Source organism: Danio rerio, chromosome 23, assembly GCF_049306965.1.
Source record: "Danio rerio strain Tuebingen ecotype United States chromosome 23, GRCz12tu, whole genome shotgun sequence".
NCBI classification, from domain to species: Eukaryota; Metazoa; Chordata; class Actinopteri; order Cypriniformes; family Danionidae; genus Danio; species Danio rerio.
In genome coordinates, this window is record NC_133198.1 from 27,268,718 (window position 1) to 27,292,413 (window position 23,696).

The 23,696-nt window shown below is 37.3% G+C and overlaps 2 protein-coding genes across 9 annotated transcripts in view; both read right to left on the minus strand.

Annotated features, from left to right (window-relative positions):
* Window positions 1–16,170, minus strand: part of fam131c (family with sequence similarity 131 member C) — a 43,763-nt gene extending 27,593 nt beyond the window's left edge. For 4 of the 7 annotated variants that reach the window (XM_073938707.1, XM_073938702.1, XM_073938703.1 and 1 more), the window contains exons 1-2: window positions 16,005–16,170; window positions 6,724–6,812 (exon numbers count right to left, since the gene is read on the minus strand). Coding sequence is in view for 2 of the 7 variants with exons in the window: in XM_073938702.1 (XP_073794803.1) it covers window positions 6,724–6,812; window positions 16,005–16,115 (200 nt within the window). In the remaining 5 variants the exon portion in view is untranslated. 7 annotated transcript variants of the gene reach the window in all.
* Window positions 16,171–20,031: 3,861 nt separating this feature from the next.
* Window positions 20,032–23,696, minus strand: part of epha2b (eph receptor A2 b) — a 47,120-nt gene continuing 43,455 nt past the window's right edge. Inside the window, exons 17-18 of one of the 2 annotated variants that reach the window (XR_012398531.1) lie at window positions 20,738–23,614; window positions 20,032–20,487 (exon numbers count right to left, since the gene is read on the minus strand). Coding sequence is in view for 1 of the 2 variants with exons in the window: in XM_005162209.6 (XP_005162266.1) it covers window positions 23,506–23,614 (109 nt within the window). In the remaining variant the exon portion in view is untranslated. Of the gene's footprint in view, window positions 23,615–23,696 lie in introns of both variants that reach the window. The other variant, XM_005162209.6, reaches the window with a different exon arrangement.

Genomic DNA, 23,696 nt, shown 5'->3' on the forward strand with positions numbered 1-23,696 from the left:
GAATGAATGAATGAATAAAATAAAATTAAATATGTAGGTAAAGGAGCAAAGTAAAGAGTAAAAGTAAAAAAAAGAGAAAGTGAATTGGCTGAATGTAGGAGACACGTCCTTTATCCTCGCTGCAGATGGTCTGTTTAACTTTTCCCGCTAGTGAAGCATTCAGTTTTTCCATTTACTTTTTCCTCTTATAAAGTCCGCCATGTAAATAGCAAATGTGCCATGGTGTGGCGCAATTGACTCTTAAAGGCAATGGCAGATGAGACTCTGATTGGTTTAATGCACAATATGTTCAAAACACACACATAGCTCATTAAGAGAATAAGCACAACTCTGTTAGAACATATGCTGGGACGTAGAGCGCATTTTTCCGTCAATAAAAATAGCAAAAGTGGATTTGGACACAACCTTAATGCTTTTGCGTTTTGTGCTTTAGACTTTGCATCTAGATCGTTAAAAAAGAGCCCACTAACTTATCCGCCATCTTGAGCATTCAACATGCCATCACTTTTACTGTAAAAAATATATCTGAATGTTTTAACATTGCTCAGCCTGTGGTTGTGAAAGAAAATAGCAGGGATTTTTCCTGATCAAATGGAATTGAACCTTTCATAGATAAGAAGCTCATGTCAGTGCCTGCTCTCTCTCTCTCTCTCAACACATTACGTTTGTTGCCTTATTGCAAACATACAGTATATGGCACATTTCACAATATACACGTTAAACTAATAAAAGTATAAAGCCTCTTCAGGGTGGCACTGAAGAAAATGATATCTGTATATCCTGCATTTTTATTCTAGCTGTGAACAGATGTTTTTTCACTGAATGTTAGGAGCCAGATCTGAACATTACAACACTGAAATAATAGCACATTATACATACACTGTACGGTTTAGAATGAAGTAGTTGAAAGCAGATTAGCTACTAAGGCTTATAATTGTATCAAAACACTTACATACTCTAAATGGCCTAAGGAATGCTAAACAGATTCTTCTGTTCGAAAGGCAATGTTTTGTTTACTTTTGATCATAAAAAAACATTTCTATCCCATGGGACTTGTCAGTTTGATCCCATCACTCACAACACACACTCAACACCACTGGATTTATTCTTGGCCGCTGACTTTGGAGGTCTCAGGCTCAGTGTTTTTCTCTTCCCTGTCTCCTTACAGTTTACATACTTCTGTCACCATAAATAACATAACTAAAGCAATAATCCATTTTATGAGTTGTCAGTGGTTATACCCCTGGAGAGATTGGACTGAACGCTTTACTCAGTGGCCTCAGACGTAAGGTTAACTCCTTTAAGATGAGATGCAATCAGCGGATGTTTCCCAAATTTCTAAATATTTGTTGCAATCCAGCTTTAATTTATAAAGAGTATATTTTAAAAAGACCAGCTTAAATAAATTAAAATAATTGGACTTTAATTTTAAAAATGAAAAAAAAAAATAGCTAAAAAATGAATGTTCATATCTGAAATCCAGATACATCAAATGGCATATATTTAATATAATGTGTATTATTTAGATTTCATTACTGCAATAACCTTTATTGATTTTTTTTCTTATAAGGTTGAATATTAGGATAAACAAAAAAAGATAGACAGAACCAGACACGATGTAACAGACACCCATAGTCACAAATACCACAGTAAGATGAATAAGCCGCACACAAATGCCATTACAACGTTTGTGGTGCATGCACACGCACACACGCACGCACGCACGCACGCACGCACGCACGCACGCACGCACGCACGCACGCACGCACGCACGCACGCACGCACACACACACACACACACACGTTTGTTTTTGTGAAAAGTGGGTACATTACATAGACTTCCTTTCATTTTTTACAGTCCAAACCATATATTATATTGCCCTCAACCCAACCCCCCCTCCCCCTAAACCCAAACATCACAGGAGTCATTGTGCAGCTCTCTGATTAAACTCATTCTGTAGGATTTATAAGCATTTTAAGAAATGGGGACGTCACCAATGTCCTCATATTTCACCTCATTTTTGTAATACCTGTGTCATACCCATGTCATCATACAGATTTGTAATAATAAGTCACAAAAACACGCACATACACACACACACACACACACACACACACAAACACACGCAAACAACAAACACAAAAACTAATCTTCTCTGGGAAAATTTGACATGATGCCATCAAACTGGAAAAAGTGCTCCTGTATAGAGATCTATATAGCTATGTTACTTTACAATAATAAAACTCCCGTTGTGTGATTGAAGCATCCTCGTTTATAGTTGTGTTAGAGCTTAGATCGGGCCCAAAAAAAAGTTTTTTCGACCTGAGCCAGTACAACTTGTGTCCGAGCCCAATTCAGTCTGACACATTAACTGTAATTATGAGTCAGAGCACGATTTAAACCTGACTATTTTTTAATACATGGGCCCTCATTAAAGATGTACTCAACTACAGTTCCGAGTTGTTTGAACTGCAGATATTAGTTTAGATTTATCTTAAAGAATAATGCAAGGAAGAAGCATGTAAACTGCATTGTTTGTTTGTTCAGAATGGATCGTAACAAAAGAGGACATTGAAGGCTGTTCATCGCGAAAGTCCCTATTTTTTGTCATCATCTCTTTCACACCACATATGCGAGAAGAGCGTGAGCAGCGTGTGTTTTTTTCGGTGTTCATCTTAACATATTAGAGCTTTCATACCTTACGCAGAAGTAGCCTGTCAGTGTGAAGTGTGAGCAGAGCTAAAGTAGCAGAGTCTTGATCATTTCTCTACGCTGGGTCTATTTTTGCCGCTGCTCATGTTAAAATAAAGTGATAATGACCAAAAACACATTAAATGATAGCAAAAAGTAGCAATTTTACACAATAAATTCATTTTTTCTCTACATGCGCACTGCGCACGCAGTGTTTCACCTCTGCTTGCTCATGTGGTATGAATGTGTGCCAGGAGACGCTGCTGCAGGAGGTAGAACGTTGCTGCGCATGACACACAAATGAATTGTGCAACTTTGCAGACTCACACGTTGCTTAGGGCGACTTCGCTAAAATATTCATATAATATTTTTAATTATGGTATAGCTTTCCACACAATTAGGCTAATTAAATAATGACTAAAAAACACACAAACGTTTGATAAAGGCCCCACATGACCCCTCCCCGAAGATAGTAGCAGGAAATATGTTAGGTTAGGTTAAACTTTGTTTGTCCCCGAGAGGAAATTTGTCTTGGGCAAAAAAGGTGCTACAACATTGCTCTAAACAGACAGTAAAAATAAATAAAACAAAACAATTAGGAACAAACAGTTAAAAACATACATTGTTTACAGAATAAGACCGTATATACGTATAAATATATAAAACACAGAACCCAGTCAGGTGCTAGCGTACTACAGGAGCAGTGGTATTGGTAGAGTTCAACAGTTTTATCGAGGTAAGAACAAACGAAAGCTTCAGTCTATTAGTTTCACACATTGGCATTCTCAGTCTTTTTCCTGATGATAACAGCTTCACTGAACAGGGGATGTTTAGAATCAGCGCTAATACGTATCGCTCTTCTCATAGCCGCCTGTTTGTATAGAGTCTGTATGGGCTCATATTGTTTTATTCCCATAATTTTCAAGGCTGTTTTTTGCATATGAACCAATTTATTTTTCAACTGAAAAATAAAATATCGGTCTGACCCAGCCCAAAGGTACGGTTGGGTTAAGTCTGGGCTCGGGCAGAGAATCTAAACTCTAGTGTACACTATGCAGCTATGCTGATTCCAGTGATTATAAATGACATAGCTCAAAAAGTTTAGTTCAAAAAGCTATAAAAATCCAAGTGTAAGAGAGTTGAATAGATCTTTGAATCCAAGTTTCTTTGCATATCCTGTTTTGTGGACATTTTATACACAATACTACAGAGACATGTTAATAACGCCTGTCAATCAATATCAGTGGTCGAGGAAAACCGCATTGCTACGTCACGTTGTGGTTGGCCTCAAAATCGATGACATTTGGATCCTATTTTAATGTCAGGAATTTAAAAAACAAAAAGAAACTTGTTTGTAAACTTGTTTATGTCACTTCAATATGTCTGCAGACACACTACACCTAGACAAAATTCTGTCCAAACAGCTTCCACAAGTTGGTTTTGCATCATAGGTGCCCTTTAAAGTAAAACGTATTATCTTTCACAAAGATCATATCGATAATAATGTAAAACATTTTTGAAGTTGCTCTGCAGCAATATCCTAGGGTGTAATAATTATTTTAATTAAGATAATTGTTTTTAATTAAAGTCAAAACCTAATCATCATAGAACAGGTGTATTCAGCTGTGTCATTTAAGTGTTATCAAAAAAAATACATTAAAATTGGTATTTTTTTAGCAGCATATATTTTTATTCTCCTGTTTAACCTTTACATGCTCCCTCTGAGCCAAATAATGAGAAAGAACCAAATCTCCTACCACAACTATGCTGATGACACTCAGATCTACCTAGCCTTACTGCCTAATGACTACAGCCCCACTGACACCCTCTGCCAATGCATTGATGAAATGAACAATTGGATGTGCCAAAACTTTCTTCAGTTAAACAAAGAGAAAACTGAAATGATTGTGTTTGGATACAAAGATGAAGTTCTCAAGGTAAATGCGTACCTTGGCACTAAAGGTCAAACGACAAAAAATAAGGTCAAGAATGTTGGTGTGACTCTGGAGTCAGATCTGAGTTTCAACAGTCATGTCAAAGCAGTCAGTAAATCAGCATACTATCATCTCAAAAACATAGCAAGAATCAGATGCTTTGTTTCTAGTGAAGATTTAGAAAAACTTGTTCATGCTTTTATCAGCAGCAGGGTGGATTACTGTAATGGACTCCTCACTGGTCTTCCTAAAAAGACAGTCAGACAGTTGCAGCTCATCCAGAACGCTGCAGCCAGAATTCTAACCAGAACCAGAAAATCAGAGCACATCACACCTGTCCTCAGGTCTTTACACTGGCTGCCAGTTACATTCAGAATAGATTTTAAAGTATTATTACTGGTCTATAAATCACTAAATGGCCTAGGACCTAAATACATCACAGATATGCTCACTGAATACAAACCTAACAGATCACTCAGATCATTAGGATCATATAAACTAGAAGTTCCAAGAGTTCAGTCAAAGCAGGGTGAATCGGCTTTTAGCCACTATGCCCCTCGCTGCTGGAATCAGCTTCCAGAAATGATCAGATGTGATCCAACATTAGGTACATTCAAATCAAGACTGAAAACACATCTGTTTAGCTGTGCCTTTACTGAATGAGCACTGTGCTGCGTCTGACAGATTGCACTATCATGTTTTTCTCTTCTTCTTCATTCTTTCATATCACATTTTACCTGTTTTTGTTTTGTTTTGTTTTTACGCATTTTTATTATTTGTTTTTATTTTTATTTTACTTGTTTCTTTTATTCTTGTTTATGTAAAGCACTTTGAATTGCCATTGTGTATGAAATGTGCTATATAAATAAACTTGCCTTGCCTTGCCTTAGTGTCATGGGGCGACACGGTGGGTCAGTGGTCAGCGCTATCCCCTTACAGCAATAAGGTCGCTGCTTCGGGCCCGGCTGGGTCAGTTGGCATTTCTGTGTGGAGTTTGCATGTTGTTCTTGTGTTCGCAAGGGTTTCCTCTGGGTGCTCCGGTTTCCCCCACAGTCCAAAGACATGCGCTGCAGATTAATTGAATAAGCTAAATTGGCCATAGTTTATGTGTGTGAGAGAGAGGTTATGGGTGTTTCCCAGTACTTGCAGCTAGAAGGCACCCCGCTGACGTAAAACATATAAGTTGGTGGTTCATTCTGATGTGGTGACCCCTAATAAATAAAGGGACTAAGCCGAAAAGAAAATGAATAAATAAATATTTAGTGTTTATTCTTGCTATGTTTATTATTTTTTTACGTTTTCTTATGATTTGTTAGTTTATTAGAAATATTTAAGTAGCAGCATTCTAAAAAATGTTCAGTTAACATTAATTTAAAGTAACAAAAATGGTATTAGTTGTTTGGCTTTTAAAAACTTTAATGATCCTGCCTTGCACCTTTGAAAAGCAGAAATAAGGGTTACGCAAGACATTTAATTACTAAAACATCCACCTAAATCTCTTTTTAACTTAAATTGCAGCACAACCTACCCAAAATGTCCTTATAATGACTACCAAGAAGCTGCTAGGCAAAACCTAATTTTTCTTTTTTAATGAGCATGTTAAAACACGAACACTCAATGTCGCTTAAATTCATCATCAGCCCTTGCAGAGCCACAGTAAGGGGATTTCCAGTGCTGGTGCTTTGAAACAACACATTCTGCCTGTAATAAATCACCACAAGCCCATAAACTCCATGCCATTTGTTCAAAGTATTGTATTTTTTTTCCATACGCCAGAAGTCATTATTGATCAAGATCTTGTGTGTTTAAGCTCCAATCCATCTGCACTTAAAAGAAACCTGATCTGCTCTTCCTGTCCAGTGTTTTTTTCCCAGTGTAAAGGCCCTTCCCTGATCCACAGCATCAGCTCAGCAGGTTTCCACTACTGTTGATTCCCTCCTACTGTCTGCTGTTCTCACACTTCAGACAAAGATAATCTCACCCGCCTCACCTGCTGCTGCCAGCAAATCCTCTAGACCCCCCACTTGTTGCTAGAAAGAGAAAACCCCATCCACATTCTTTATCTGCTCCACAGAAAATGCTGAAAGGTGGACTCACAGATATGATCTGCATGTGGCATTTCTTGTCATTTCTACTGATGCCGAACATCTTGCGGCAGAGGCTTGGTCCATTGCTTGCAAATATGCCTGTCAGGAGGAGAAGAAGCAGAGGAGAGATCAGGTTTCCTCTTCATTCCTGTTTCTTGGCTAATACTGTTAACCTAAACTGTTTTCACTGCAGTAAATCTTGTAAGAAAACTTGAACTTGACAAATCTCATTTACAAGGGCTTGAATGCTTCGGGACAGATGTGTTGAAGCATGGCAAGAATTCAGCTTGTGAGGAATCATAATATCTCCACAAGAAAGACTGTATTTTGGGGAAACAAAAGTGCAATTGTGTTGACTAGTGCCATGAAAATGGGGACGTCATACGGGTCTCATGACACAGAGATGAGGTCTCGGATCACCCTGAAGGGGTTTATTTTACAATAACGATGTCCTAGCTCCACACTGCGCCACTTATTTTACGGCTATTTACTTATTTAAGCATTCATTTGTAAATTGTTTCAGAGAAGGAGATCATGGATTGGAACGAGTGAAGCCAAATTTATTTAGGCAAGTCATTAAGAATTTTTTAATTAATAAACAGGACTTTGTTTAGGTATTATAGCAAAGCGATTGCTCGTGTAATGCTGCATGTATTGAAAAGTTTAAAAAACAGGTTTAGCATCTACTTTCAGATTGGACAAAATCCTCAAAGCCAAGACAGACTTTGGCGATGTCTGGTTCTGGTGCAAATCATTGTTTTGAAAGAACCGGTTGAGTAAAACATTTACACAGAAATTACTTAAACATTAAAATAAACAAGCCTAAAAAAAAGTTGCGAGAAATTTACTGACAATTTTATGCTGCTGACACATTCAGATGCTGTCCGTCATCAGGCAAAACACACAGTGATGTTTAACTTATATGTACAATAACAAAATCTCATACTCATCCATTCATTTATCAGGAGTCGCCACAGCGAAATGAACTGCCAACTTATCAAGCATATGTTTTATGCAGCGGATGCCCATTCAGATGCATCCCAGTACTGGGAAACACCCATACACACTCATTCACACACATACACTATGGCCAATTTAGTTTATTAAATTCACCAATAGCGCATGGCTTTGGACTGTGGGGGAAACCCGAGCAAACACAGGGAGAACATGCATACTCCACACAGAAATGTCAACTGCTCCTGCTGGGACTCAAACCAGCGACCCTTTTGCTGTGAGGCGACAGTGCTAACAACTGAGCCACCGTGTTGCCCAAAATGCATAATTTCCTACTAAATTGGTAAATGAGCTGCATAGTATTTTCAAACAGTAGGCAATAAGAACCTGGAGGAAATACAGGTGAGATTCTTAGGTGCGCATTTGATGAGGCCTATCCAAGTGGCTAAAAAAAAAAAACGCACACAACTCAAACAATGTAGCAAAGGGAAAAAGTTCATATTTCACTGTCATGGCGTCATGGTCTGAATGGAAAGTATTTAGGGCATACTGATAGATGAGTTACAGTCTAGTAAGCATCATTAGCCAAACTAGAGTTCCCTGCACATTGTAAACACAGTGTGGGCTTCTGTTCCTACGTGCGCTCATGTGCTGAGATACTGCACACATCACATTAATTTTTATGTGAAAGTGTTCCTACATTTTGCACTGATGGGAGCCTTGTTTCTGTGCATAGACATACATTCTAACATGCACAGAGGCATTTTCAGAAAGTAATTAAAAGAAGGAGGGGGGGATGCAAAAAACTAATTTTAAATGTAAATGCAAAACAATTTGTGTATTGAACTGTACCAAACGGTTCAAAATTAAATTGAGTAATTTTTTTTGCTGCTTGTTCAAACTACTTATTTAAAAGAAGTTGAAACAACACATTTCTTAATTTTTTAGACAACTTAATTGTTTTATGTTCAATCTACTTACAGTACATTTGTAAAAACAATAAAACGTTAACTTCATCAATTTGAGTTGGGACAACATAAATGAATTGTGTGGAACCCAACATTTTTTACATTGTATTGCAGCATCCCTAATATTCACTATTTATATGTAGCAAGTTTTTTTTTGCCACTTACTGGTGTAATAATGAAATGTTAAAAAAAAAAACAGACAGTGAAATGGTTCAGTTATCAGCACTTTCTGTATGCTGCTCAATCTTATTGACGGATCAAAACTAGGGATGTTCACATTAACCAATTAACTGTAAACCGAAAGGATGCATTTTTAACCGATTAATAGTATCAGATTTAGTTTATATTTTTGTTATAATTTTTGCTGCATAAATGTGCAACACGTATTTGTTAACTTGGCGGGCGGTAACACGTGCCTACAGACATATTTGACCAAATAAGCAAAATAAAAGGAGCAAAAAGAAGCACGTTGCTTGTCACAGTTTGACACTGGCGAGTTAATGCCATACTAGTGCTGGTGGCCTCTCTCCTGGCTGTGCATTATAAACACCTCAGTGTCTTTGCATAATTAAAGAAAGAAGAAGAAACTTTCTGTTTTATAGCTATGTAAACTATAAAACATATGAAAATGAATGCAATACTATATGTAAAAAACAAAACTATTATGCTATATGTTTAAAACAGTCAACATATGCACCTTGTTTGTCTCCTATCACACGCAGCGTGCGTACATGAACTGTGGGTAAAATGGAAAAAAAAAGCACAAAGGTTGTAAGGTGAAATCAGATGCTCAAGACATAATGTTTAAAATAATGACTTCAATTAAATGCTGACAGAGGTTTGTGATATAATAAGAACAGCAGAGCATTAATTAAATGCATGTCTTCAGTTGAGCGTATAGCCTTCTTTTTATTTAACAAGAGAAAAAAAATCATATGATTGGAAAAAACAGCCTATGCTGGTTCTTAAAAAGTATTCAGTCAGTGTTTTTGTTTTGTAATTTGTAATTTAAGTAAAAAATAAAGGAAGAGTTATTTATTTTATTCTTTTTAAGTTAATTCTGTTTTTAGCTGTTGGAAACACTGTAGGCGAGTAAAGATGTTCTGTTGTAAAAAAAAAAAAAGATTATAAAAAAAAGATTATTATCAAAAAAATGTTCTGTTGTTATATGTTCTGCATGCAGTTGTTCACATGTTAAAATAAATCTGTATTTTAAAATGCAAATTTTAATGTCTCACACAAAATAGACACATCAATTTATTTTTATTATTAAATAATAACTTTTTATTAGGCGACAGTAGGTAGGGCTGCCACCTCACAGCAAGAAGGTCGCTGGTTTGAACCTCCGCTCAGCTGGTGTTTCTGTGTGGAGTTTGCATGTTTTCCCTGAGTTCGCGTGGGTTTCCTCCGGGTGCTCCGGTTTCCCCTTCAGTCCAAAGACATGTGGTACAGGTGAATTGGGTAGGCTTAATTGTCCTTAGTATATGAGTGTGTGTGTGGATGTTCCCAGAAATGGGTTGTGGCTGGAAAGGCATCCGATGCGTAAAAACATGCTGGATAAGTTTGCTTTTTATTCCGCTGTGCCGACCCCAGATTAATAAAGGGACTAAGCCGAAGAGAAAATGAATTAATTTTTTATTAATCTGACTGACCGTTCAATAAAATTAACCAAAATGAGCATCCCTAATCAGAACTGAATTAGCCAGTTTGACCAATAAGAATCATTTATTACAGAGCACCACCTAATGTTTCTCTGTAATATGATCACTTTAATTAATACAATAAACATTTATCCAAGCATGAAACACAGAACAAAAAACTCTGTTGAAAGCAAATGTGGAATGAGAAATAAAACATTCCAGCTCCAAACACAGAATCACGGCGCCATTTCATATCTCTTCTTCTCAGTTGTCTTCACGTTGTCCTCCTTTGTTTGAAGTCCTCTCTTGCAGCAGGCCAACAACATACATCTGCATCACCGTATTCAAGGCTCAGCTAAAAGGAAATTGCTTTAATCCAAAATTGGGTTGAAGCAATTTCCCCGGCCCCTTCCTTAAGCAGTGCCAGATACGGGGACCACCTCAGCAGAGGCTCATGCAGGGGATGAATAGCAGACCTCAGTGTCCTCAGGGCATGTTCACTCTCGTTCCATATGCTGCCTAATTGGTTTAATTACTGTAATTATCTGCTGGGGTTCACATTGTGCAGGCAGGAACGATTAATGGCTTCAAGAACACATGCAGACAGGAGCAGTAGAGAAGGGAACTGCTGAAGAATGCCAGCAGAACGAGGCTCAATAAAGTTTGAAAGGACTGTCACGGCCACTCAGGGACAAGGCAAAACAGGTCTAATTGAAAGAATACTACAGAGAACTTGAGAAATAGAGCTTGTGTTGTCGAGCGGGTAATTATTTGACCTGAAAACCTACAATAACACAGGGAAATGTCACGGGAAGCAATCATGCTAGTTTTGTACCCTTTGTGGCTGTCTTCTTTAAATCGTAACTGAGTAAACAAAGGAAAAAGTTCATATTTCACTGTCATGGCGTCAAGGTCTGAATGAAATGTATTTAAGGCATACTGATAGATGAGTTACAGTCTAGTAAGCATAATTAGCCAAACTACAGTTCTGTGCACATTGTAAAAACGCAGATTAGATAAGCTGTGTTAAAGATAAACACATCAAGGACACTTTCATTACAAAGCAGCATTTGTTTATGCACTGTAGTAAATTTATACGTGTCGCAACTGCTAAACCCATATATGCTTGAGTCGTGAACATTTGAGGAGTAGAACGAAGCATTTTAGTTAAACATGCATTGGGTAGTGCCCTGTAATAATACCCTCATTCAAATGTGTTTTTATTTAAGCTGAGAACAAACATTGTGGCCTTTTGATATAACTAGGTTTGAAAAATCTTGTCAAATTTCTCCAGTTCACATATGTTTTTACACACGTTACACATTGTCAACACATGTGTTTATATACTGCTCTGAAAAAAAATGCAACATAAAGGGCAAGTTGTTGCCACAAAGTAATGAAAAAGCACAGAAGTTGAACCAGTGGTGCTAGCGTGGGCTACAGCCCAAAAATCATCACTCATATGTTCTTTAGGATCACATACGCTGCTAAACTCAAATATACACTCACTGGCTACTTTATTAGGAACACCTGTCCAACTGCTCGCTAACGCAAATTTCTAATCAGCCAATCACATGGCAGTGACTTAAGGCATCTAGGCATGGTCTAGACTATTTGCTGCAATGCAAACCGAGCCTCCGAATGGGGAAAAAGGGGGATTTAAGCTGTGGTCACACTAGAGTTTGAGTGTGTGAAATTCTGTCGTGCGGAGCTGCGAAAAAGGGCGGGATTAAACAAGATGATTAGATAATAAAAAAAGCGAGCAATTGCTCTATGTTTTAAATTTCTGTCCAGAGAGGTCATGTTTTGATCCTCGATTGCTATCACACAGTCAAGTGATGCGATTTCACAGCTCAGAGTTCACCAAGCTTGAACTTTGCACCGCAGCAACCTGCGAAACTTGACACATGAGCCTGCGCTTCCGGTCTGACGCATTCGCGTGCGTATGAATGGAAGTCTATAGGGAAAAAAGCCCAGTGTAACCGCAGCTTTAAAGGGGTGGTCCACTACGATATCATATTTTAATCTTTAGTTGATGTGTAATGTTGCTGCGTGAACATAAACAGCATCTCTGAATGTAAAATGCTGAAAGTTCAATGCAAAGGGAGACCTTGATTTTTACACAATTTGCTTAGCAAAGCCTACAATGAATGAATTTTGGGGACTACCAAAAATAGTTCCGCCCCCTGTGAGATCACAAAGTTTAGTTTACTGCGCACCCTCACTGCACAGCTAAGGGCTGTGGCCAGAGGCACTGTAACGTTACAGCAGAGAGAGCAGAAATGCCATCCCTATTATTTTCACAGAGCTTCTCTGTTTCTGTAATCAAAGTGAGATTTATGAAAAAAATAACATGATATCCTTCAAGTGAAACATAAGCACACATTGCTTTGCATCTTATTAACACAACCAAGCCATAAAATTACTTTCTGGACCACCCCTTTAAGTGACTTTGAATGTGGCATCATGGTTGTTCAGGGTTTCTGTAGGTTTAAATTAAACTTAAGTCTTTTTAAGACCATTACGAATGAAATTTTAGACTTATACTGGGCATAAGACTAAGGATTTTTTTCTAATGATCCAGTTACTTCTGTAAATAGTTTTTGTATTAATGCAAGATCATGTAAAGGGATGTGTTGCTTTAGTTTTCTTTCCCTGCTTAGAATTTAATAAGGAGAATTTGCTGAAAACATGTCTAACAGTTGTTGTGATTTGTATCTCTTTGCAATAAAAGCAACTACATATATATAAGGTTTTAAAATAGTTTTTTGGTGATTAAGTGTCGGCCTGATAGGGTAGCTTTAATTGGACATTGGAAAATTAAGACCTGGTAAGACCTACAACACACATTTTCAGTGAATTTAACACTTTTTAGGGCTTACAATTTTGTTTTTGAAATGTAAGACTTTTTAAGACCTTGTGGAAACCCTGTTGTTGGTGCCAGACAGACTGGTTTCAGAAACTGCTGATTTACTGGGATTTTCTTGCACAAGCATCTCTAGGGTTTATAGAGAATGGTCCAAAAAAGAGAAAATATCCAGTGAGCGGCAGTTCTGTGTGCACTGAAGTCTTGTTGATGCCAGATGTCAGAAGAGAATGGCCAGACAGGTTCGAGCTGATAGAAAAGGCAACAGTAACTCAAATAACCATTCGTTACAACCGAGGTATGCAGAAGAGCATCTCTGAATGCATAACACGTCCAACTTTGAGGCGGATGAGCTACAGCAGCAGAAGACCACACCGGGTGCCACTCCTGTCAGCTAAGAACAGAAAACTGAGGCTACAATTCACAATTGCTTACCAAAATTGGACAATAGAAGATTGAAAAAACATTGCCTGGTCTTATGAGTCTCGATTTCTGCTGTGACATTCAGATGGTAGGGTCAGAATTGAACAAAATTAAAGCATGGATTCATCCTGCAATGTATCAACAGTTCAGGCTGGTGGTGGTGGTGGTGTAACGGTGTGGGGGATATTTTCTTGGCACACTTTGGACCCATTAGTACCAATTGGGCATCGTGTCAATGCCACAGTCTACCTGAGTATTGTTGCTGACCCAGTCAATCCATTTTTGACCACAGTGTACCCATCTTCTGATGGCTACTTCCAGCAGTATAACATGCCAGATCATAAATCGCTAATCATCTCAGACTGGTTTCTTGAACATGACAACGAGTTCACTGTACTCAAATGGCCTCCACAGCCACCAGAACTCAATCCAATAGATCACCTTCGGGATGTGGTGGAACAGGAGATGGAGGTGCAGCCTCTGCAGCAACTATGTGAGGCTATCATGTCAATATGCACCAAAACCTCTGAGGACTATTTCTAGTATCTTGAATCTATGTCATGGAGGATTAAAGCAGTTCTGAAGACCAAAAGTGGGTCCAACCCAGTACTAGTAAAGAGTACATACAATTTATAATATCGTTGTGCATAATCACAATAGAAACATAATAGTTTGGTAATCGGTAATTATGGTTACTGTTTTGTAAGCGGGCGACACAATGGCTCAGGTTAGAACTGTCACCTCACAGCAAGAAGGTCGCAGGTTCAAGTTGGTTCGAGTCCCAGCTGGGAAAGTTGGTATTTCTGTGTGGAGTTAGCATGTTCTCCTCGTCTTCATGTGGGTTTCTTTCAGGTACTCCGGTTTCCCCCACAGTCCAAAGACATGCGCTATAGGTGAATTTAATAAACTAAAATAGCCGTAGTGCATGTGTGTGAATGTAAGAGTGTATGGTGTTTCCCAGTTCATGGTTGCAGCTGGAAGGGTATCCACTGTATAAAACATGTGCTGGACAATTTGGTAGTTCATTCCGCTGTGGTGACCCCTGATGAATAAAGGGGCTAAGCCGAAAGAAAATGAATGAATGAAGCTAAAGCCAACTTTAGCCTCCTTAAAGTTCATATGCAAAAAGTAGACAAAAGCATATAAGCAATGCATGCCAGATTACATTAAATGCAACAAGGATCAGTGTGGTTTTGTGCTGACTACATTGTTTTTGTGCGGTAAATAATTGGTTGAAAACTGCAGAGAAAAAGAAACCATCAACATTAAAGAGACATTTAAAAACCAAGAACTGTCATTTTTCCAGTTCAGCTTATGTAATGCTAATCATTGGGTTGGGTCTCTGCAGTCCAATTTAAATACACTGAATCGTTTGATTTGAGAACATTTTGTTCACTTTTGTGTGTGAAAACTTAAAAACTACAGTTGGGTTGTTAATTTGAAGCCCAGTGTGAAATCTACGCCCTGAAACAACTTCAGGAACCACTTGGTTGAACATAGCAAAACAAAACACCAGTGATGATGAGAAAAAGCAAACCGGTAAGTGTGGCAGCAATCCCTGAAGACGTGGAAAAACAGGTCAGAAAGACAAACAGAATGATTTTAAGAGGAGAGAGTGAGTAGAGAGGGAGAAGCACACAGAGAAAACTGAGGGAGGAAGACCAATATAGCCCCAAATTGGAGGATGTGTTTTTTGGTCAGAAACCCATCTCTAAAATTAGCCAAGGATGTAAATTCCACAACGGTTCTGGCTTTGTGTGTTCAGATGTAAAAGAGGGCGATGGAAAAGACAAGAAATAAATATAAAAGGAAAAACTCATACTTGAACTGTATAATGATGATTTTTACAATGGGAGCTCTTTAAAGAGCGGGGACATTTTCAAAGCCACTGTAAAGAAGGAGGAAACCTAAAAATGAAAGCCACAGGCCTCACACAGGACATTTTACCACTAAGGTTAAACCATGTGTACAGCGCATAAAGCACCACAGCCCAGCCTTCAACACAGTCCTCACCTATACTGTTGTAGCCTGTAATTTAAGCTGAACACACATATTGGGGAAAATATGACTACTAATCCACATTAAGAGTTAATTCTGTTCATGGGAATGGTCCTGCTAGCATGTTTATGTAAATCTATACCTCAATCATGTGCTAAGCAGTTGTTAAATATATAACCTACCCATCTTGCTTTCAGAGCAACCTGACACTGATTTTCCCTTTCTTTTCATCGGTATTCTCTTTTGTATTTTCTTTACTGTCAACATGAAATGTCATTCACAACCCTTTATTTTCACAACGTGACGTATTTCCAGCTGAAATTAGATATTTGATGGGTAAAGAAAAAGAAATGTAGGGAGTGACTTGTTTTTGTTCGTCGGCATTGACTGTTGCTTTTGAATTTTAAACATCACAGTATTGTAAAAAAAAATGATAACCTACCTGAGTTATGAATTCAACCTCGCAAAACTTCGCACGTGAGCAAGATGAAAAAAAGCGTGATGTGAAAGAGTTTAACAGTAACGTTGAATGTCGTTGTTTTGAGCTGTTCATTCACTAACATGACTCCAATGAGTCGACTCTTTTTCACCGAATCCCAAAATGCAGCAAGAGTCAGAGCTAGTTCCGGTTCTTTTAATGATTTTATTTATTTATTTATTTATTTATTTATTTATTTATTTATTTATTTATTTATTTATTTATTTTAATTTAATCTAATCTAATCTAATCTAATCTAATCTAATCTAATTTAATTTAATTTAATTTAATTTAATTTAATTTAATTTAATTTTATTTTATTTAATTTTATTTTATTTAATTTAATTTAATTTAATTTAATTTAATTTAATTTTATTTTATTTTATTTAAGTAAAGAGGTAGATCAAATTAGGCCTACATATAGAGACTAATAATACAGATAAATAAAAAAAGTGCACAGAATTTTACCTCTGCTGAAAAATCCAGCTTAAACCAGCAAAGGCTGGTTGCTGGTTTTAGCTGGTTGACCAGCCTGGTTTTAGAGGGGTTTCATCCATTTCCAGGCTGGCTTCCAGCCATTTCCAGCCTGGTCTTAGCTGGTTAGGCTGGAAAAAGACTAGCTAAAACCAGCTTGACCAGCCTGGTTTAAGCTTGACATAGCTGGTTAGGCTGGTCAAGCTGGTGCTAACCAGCTAAGATCAGGCTGGAAATAGCTGGAAACCAGCCTGGAAATGGTCAAAACCCCTTTAAAACCAGGCCGGTCAGCTAGCTAAAACCAGCCAAACAGCCTATGCTGGATTAATCTGTTTTTTCAGCAGGACTGCAAAGACAAACTAACGCCAGGGTAACAAAAATAAAAATAATGAGAAGTTACACCTTAAAGAGACACAAAAAAAGAACAAGGATACAGTTTTGTTGCTTTTGGATAAGAAAAAATGCTGGATAGCTTCCAAATATTGGTCTAGGTAAATTGTAAATAGATCAAAAAAGGTTTAGAGCCACTAAACGTTGTTTGTGAATATGAAACTTGCCTATTAGAAGAATACATAAATTAATTACATACACTTTTTCCAAGTTTTTTTCAGACTCGTCAAACAACCCAAAGAACATATCTTTAAATGAAAAAGGAAAAGTCACTCATAATATAAGATTGCATACTAACAAATCTGACCAGAATCTCTCTCTGTAGGAGCACTGCCGAAACAATAGAGTCTTCCTCCGAAGAGTGACAAGAGGAGCAGTTCATATCAATGTCAGACTTATATTTCTAAAGACAGGTCTTAGTAGGATAACATTTGTGAATTAATTTAAATATTACTTCTTTTACTTTATTAGTAATCAGATATTTGTGAGGCAAAGTCCATACTTTCTCCCATGGAATATTTTCAACAGCATTGTTCCAATAAGGTATTACATAAGGGATTGTTATTATCTCTCTCGGGAAGAGGCTTCTAATTTTACAGTAATTTTTCTGTTGGTCTGCTGAAAAACACACTTCCAACCACTGTATCAGTTAAATTCAGTGTGAGTGTATGGCAATGGGAATTTGACCAGAAGGGATAGAATTGACAACATGACATATTCACTAGTAGTAGCAGGAATGTTAAACTTCTTTAAGAAATCTGTATAGTTATAAAGTCTGCCTTCTGAGTTAAAGTTCTATTAATGAACTATTCAAAGGATTATGGAGGACAAAACCTGCAAAAATGAATAAATAAATATATAAATAAATTTGTAAATAAATCCATACAGTCACAACAGTATCTGGATGCAGGTATTATGATGCAAGCTGAGATTGCATCGCTCAGCGATGCAATGTCAGACATTCCTGCATAAATAAAATAATAAATAAATAAATGTACATAAAAATCCACAAATTCCTGCATAAATGAATATATAAATAATCGATAAATAATTAAATAAATGACACAAATGTTGGGCGAATAAGAAAATGTTAAACTGAACGTTTATTTTTCCTCTTTTTAAGCGATTATTCAACTTAGTTGCATATTTACTTTTCCTCAGGTCAACTAATGAGAGGGTGTCTGTCAATCATCAGAAGGCGGTCTTGATGCCATCATTGATTGATCGTTAGAAAAGTTTTGCATTCTATAATTTTGACTGGCTTCTGATAATTGACAGACACCCTCTCATTAGCATGTTGACCTGAGGAAAAGTAAATAACGTTATGGAACTACGTTCAAGAAATGAATAAACGTTTGACAGTGGGAAAAAATAACACACAAAACACAAAATTTACACAACATTCGTGTAATTTATTACATTATTATATATTTTTTATAATATAATTTGTGTGTGTGTGTGTGTGTGTGTGTATATATATATATATATATATATATATATATATATATATATATATATATATATATATATATATATATATATATATATATATATATATATATATATATACTTATTTGTGTGCATATTTCTTTATTTAATGTTTTATTTATGCAGGAATTTGTGGATTTTTGTATATACATTTATTTATTTATTTGCATATTTATTTCTTGTTTTGTAGGTTTCGTCCTCCATAAAGGACACGTTTACAGAACTAAATCCCTAAAGCAAAAAGATTGCGACGCAAAAAAAACTTGAGTAGCTATTCCGCAAAACAGGTGGGTATTCTGGATTAGGTATTTTACGTTAATTGATCGTAATCAATTTTCCTCAAGGTCAAATAGGCCTATGCAAATATACATTAAATATGCAGATATTGTATTTTACACATGCTGACTGATATATAAAAATGTGTCTCACTAATATCTCATTTATAATTTATATTAGTCTCTTTATAACCTGTTAAAGGCACAATATGTAAGAGGTTTTCATTGAAAACCACTGGAACAGTATTTTGCTTGGTTGTGCACTTGCATTAGATTTCAAATGCATATATCTTCTAAATGTATTATGTTTTAGAACCTACTAGCTTATAGATAACATCACAGCTACTACAATATATTGCTGACTTTAAATTGTAACACTTTTGGACATCCTAACAAAAGAGGGCTTTGTAATGGAGTGCAATATGTAATTCAAAAATGTTTAATTCAGGGTCATTTCTAAATATTTAGAGAAGACTTGTCCTACTTTATGCCTATGGTGGTTACAGCCCTGAACACTCTGTCTGACAGACGGATACAATAAGACCAGTATTGTTAACCTGTTTGTTAAAGTGCGTTTTAACACAAAGTTTAAGTGACATCAATGGATCATCATATTCTTTGAAATAAGCTGCACCAATAAATCCTTCACATATAGTCCAGGAACTTCCTTTTTGATCACAGTCAAACAGAAACTGAATCACATGGGGCACATATTGTGTAAAATAAAGGACCTAATTCAAGGCCACTGGTGCAAGTCCATCTGAACAAAAGATGACGAAGCTGTCTAGACAATAACAGAAAAGCAGAAAGACATTTGCTTCTTCTGTTCAACCTGTTTGACTTCCGTGATGGGATTTCACCCTCTAGCCAGCTTCCCTTGTCCGACTATTTTTGTGTATAAATATTTACATTCCAGCCTTGACATTTTCCACCTTATCAAAAGGGTGCATTAGTGGCATTGTTGGCTGCATCACTCAACGGCAGCTGATAAATTCAATACTCTGGGCGCCAGACAAAAGCCTCTCTTAATTTGAGTTCAGTGAAGCTGTGGTTACGGATGGACAGGAGGGGCTAAATTGAGAACAAAGTAAATTGTCCTGCACAGGTTATAAGGTTCATTGGTTTCTGTCATAGTTTACAGATGGACTGCAAACCAGCAACTAATTAAATAGGGGCTGCTTTGACCAATTAGATAATGCAGTCATGCAAAGCTTCTGGCTTCCTTGAGTACATTAGTGCTGTATTGACTTGCTCGCTATGAAAGAGCTTGATGCATTACAATGAAGATGCAATTAGAAACATCTTATTTTCTTTCTACTATGGATTTTTATTGTTGTGAGTGAAAAAAAATCAAAGTGACTGAGTTTAGAGGCTACAAAGATTTTATTGTGACTGAAAGACAAACTTTCGTTACAAATAAATCCCAATTCAGTGTACTTAAAACAATAAATAAAGTAAAAAATAAATAGACTATTAAATAAAGTACAAAACATTTGGCCCAATCAAACTTATTTTTGTTTGTGTAGAAATATATCCATGAATGAGTGGGATCTGAGTGTTTGTACTGAGCTTTACAAATTTCAATGTTTAAAAAAAGGTCAGAACCAAGGTCAAAAATAACAAATGTTCCCTTTCCGAAAACTCTAACTTTGCCAGTTTCAATGTCCCACTTAGAAAAGATATGAAACACAATATCAACCGCAAACAAACAGTAAATATGAAGAACCCACCTGCATTCAACATCTAGCAATAATCCGAACAAAGTGGAATTAACAAAGGGGTGTTCACACTTGAGGTTTGGTTATCTCAGTTCATTTGGTCTACACCGGGGGTGTCCAAACTCAGTCCTGGAGGGCCGGTGTCCTGCAGATTTTAGCTCCAATTTGCCTCAACAACATACCTGCAAGGATGTTTCTAGAATACTAAGAAAGAGCTTGATTAACTAGGTGTGTCTGATTGGGGTAGGAACTAAACTCTGCAGGACAATGGCCCTCCAGGACAGAACATAAAAAGAAAATATGACATTTAATCCTGGTTCCCCTGACTTAAAAATGTAAACATTAAGGGTGCTTTCACACCTGTGAATCGATTCAGGGAGGGAGACGCGAGATTACCGGGAGATCATCACTCGTTTGCGGGCATCCGGAAACTCGCGAAACTTCCCATCCTACTCATAATTCTCTCTTCATATAGCCGTAGGCCTATTACATATCCATAAAACACTGTGATATAACCACGCTCGGATCAGATCGCTTTCTCACTGCAATCGAACCACTCCAGGGTTCGTTTCAATCGAGCCGAGACCACCTCATTCAAGCGATCTCGCGCGATTACTTTGCCCTGTTCACATATTCCAAACGAACCGCGCTAACTGGGCAAACGAAATACGTTCCGAAACAAAAGTGTAGGTGTAAAAGCACCCTAAAAGTCCTTAATTTATGTACACATACTGGTACTATCTTCAGTTGGGAGCATTTGAAAAATCCTTAACATGTCTAAAGAAATCATCCATTGCACAGATAAACAGATCTGCTGTAGGAAGATGTCCCAGCAAGCATTTTTTTGTTTTCAAAAGGTGTCTAGTAGATGTCTAAGCATAGTCGTCTTGGCTAAAACAAGGCTAAAATTGGGCTGTCAGTGAAAATCTAATAGAAGTCTAAGAATAGGCCAAAACTAGACTAGTCATCAAATAAACAGAAATGAATGACTACACATATAAAGTTTGTCTAATCTCTCTTTTCGACCACTAGTCTAGTTTTAGGCTATTAGATTTTCATTGACAGCCAGGGGTTTCCCAGAGATGGGTTGCGGCTGGAAGGGCATCTGCTGCGTAAAAACGTGCTGGATAAGTTGGCGGTCCATTCCGCTGTAGCGACCCCGGATTAATAAAGGAACTAAGCCGACAAGAAAATGAATGAATGAATGACAGCCAGGGGCACATTTAGTGATTTTGGGGCCCTAAGCAATGCCAGCCATGTGACCCAAACATTATAAAATGCACCTTTATTTTTTTGACGTTTCATTGGATTGCCTTTTCTACATTTTATCGTAATACAAAATAATAATAATGACATGTGAAGCACCTTGTAAAACTTTTGAAACTTTGTTTTCTTAAAATAAATTCACAACTAAAAATAACAAATGAACTATTTCGTTTTTAAAATGAAATCTTTACTGATTTGACTGCTGGACCGGTCCATGATTGAAGGTGGGAGACACATTTGCGCAGATGTAATAATTACGATCAAATTAAAAAATTTTGACCCTCACCATACAAAATATGATAGAAAAAATTATTATATATAAATTTTTAGGTATCATTTATACTTCTAGGTATTTATTTGGGTGGCCTCGATTTACTGCAGCCCTAAGGGGATGCTTACCTTGCTTATTGGTTAAATCCGCCCCTGCTGACAGACCAAGTTTAGCCTTGTTTTAGCCAAGCTGTCTACGTTTTTATGTCTATTAGACGTCTATTAAACACAAAATTGTTTCAATTGTTTGTTTCAATCAAAGCAAACCTGCCAAATGTGAACACACCCTAAGTGTAAAGCAGATTCTTCCCTCTATAAATACAAAATGAAAAGAATCTTAACAATAAAACAGTTTTTCCATACAAGTGAGCCTGTTTGAAACCATAATGAGGTCCTGCAAGTCATAATAATCAAGGAAGGTCATATCCCAGCATATCTTGATCAGTTAATCATGAAGCAGATCTGCTGAAGATAGTCTCCGTGATTCACAGCTCCAGGCCACTTTAATCTCCTGACACACAATGAATAACAGAATCCACAAATCCCAGTGAACAGAACTGTCCGTTTGATCATATTCTTGGTCTGCGAGGACTGTCACTTGCTGCAAATATCTGAAAATCACAACCGTGCATTTGTTTACAGAACGCCGCTGGATCACATTTTCCTATTTGATTTAATCCGACAATCGCTTCCAGAACTGCGTTTTTCTTCTTAACTCGTTTCCATTTTGTCATTTTCGCTCGCTCTTTGTTCCATCCGATCCTTAATGTCATCGTGGCTGTAACCTTTCCTGACGATAAGGGATGAGACGGCGGCTAAGATTTCTGATTTAAGTGCTATTTCATGGCGGCGCCTCCGCTCTTCTTGTTTGCTGAGAAAACACAGGACTGAAGGAACGCCTTGCTGCTCTGTTTCATCTAAAACCAGAGATTTTTAAACTTGATGGTCCAAAGCATATAGCGCTGAGAGTGCAATTGTAAAGAAAATGTCATCGCGCGAGACATCAAATCACGGCCAACTCAAGCATGATTGAAACCAGAGAGCATCACAATCAGCGAAACATCACTAAGTCTTAACGCTCGCCTCCATATTCCTGGAAGAGAAAGACCTGCGGGTCTGTTTTTCTCTCGTAATTCAGTCAGAGAGACACAGTGCCAGTTCACCATTGGAAGAGAAACGAATAAGATCTGAAAGTAGCTAAAAGTAGCCGCTAACTAGCATTGATCAATCACTCTCTGGCTAAAATGAAGCATGCATATGAATCTAAAAAAAATTAAAAAGAAACGACTATATTTTTTCAAAGAAATAAAATAAACATATGCGTATGGTAAAAATAAGTCTAATATACATGGTTTTGATGCATACATCAATAGCTTTTTTGATTGTTTTACACGTCCTCCATTTTGTTGGTAAGTACGTCAAATGCTACACGTCTCCACGCCGGTGCGAGTCCTTCTGGCTAGTCTGGAGGTGTTTCATTATTTATTTATTTTTTGGCCAGGTGAAGGTCTGTCCCTGCAGTCCAATCCCAAGGCAGATGAGAGTTAATTGAGTCCACAGCCAAAGGTGCTGCTTAAAGACAATTCACACTGCAAACACACTCAGGGTGCTCGTCTGGTCTTTTAGTCCCAGGATGCTGTAGGCAATCCGCTTCAGGTGACCCGGCAGACGCACTCCAATGTTACGGATGTCCCTGGGAAATAAAACAAAAAGAGCATGGTTATTATGGTTTTACATTTTTACTTTTTTTTTTTTGCAATAGCTTTAGTTAATGT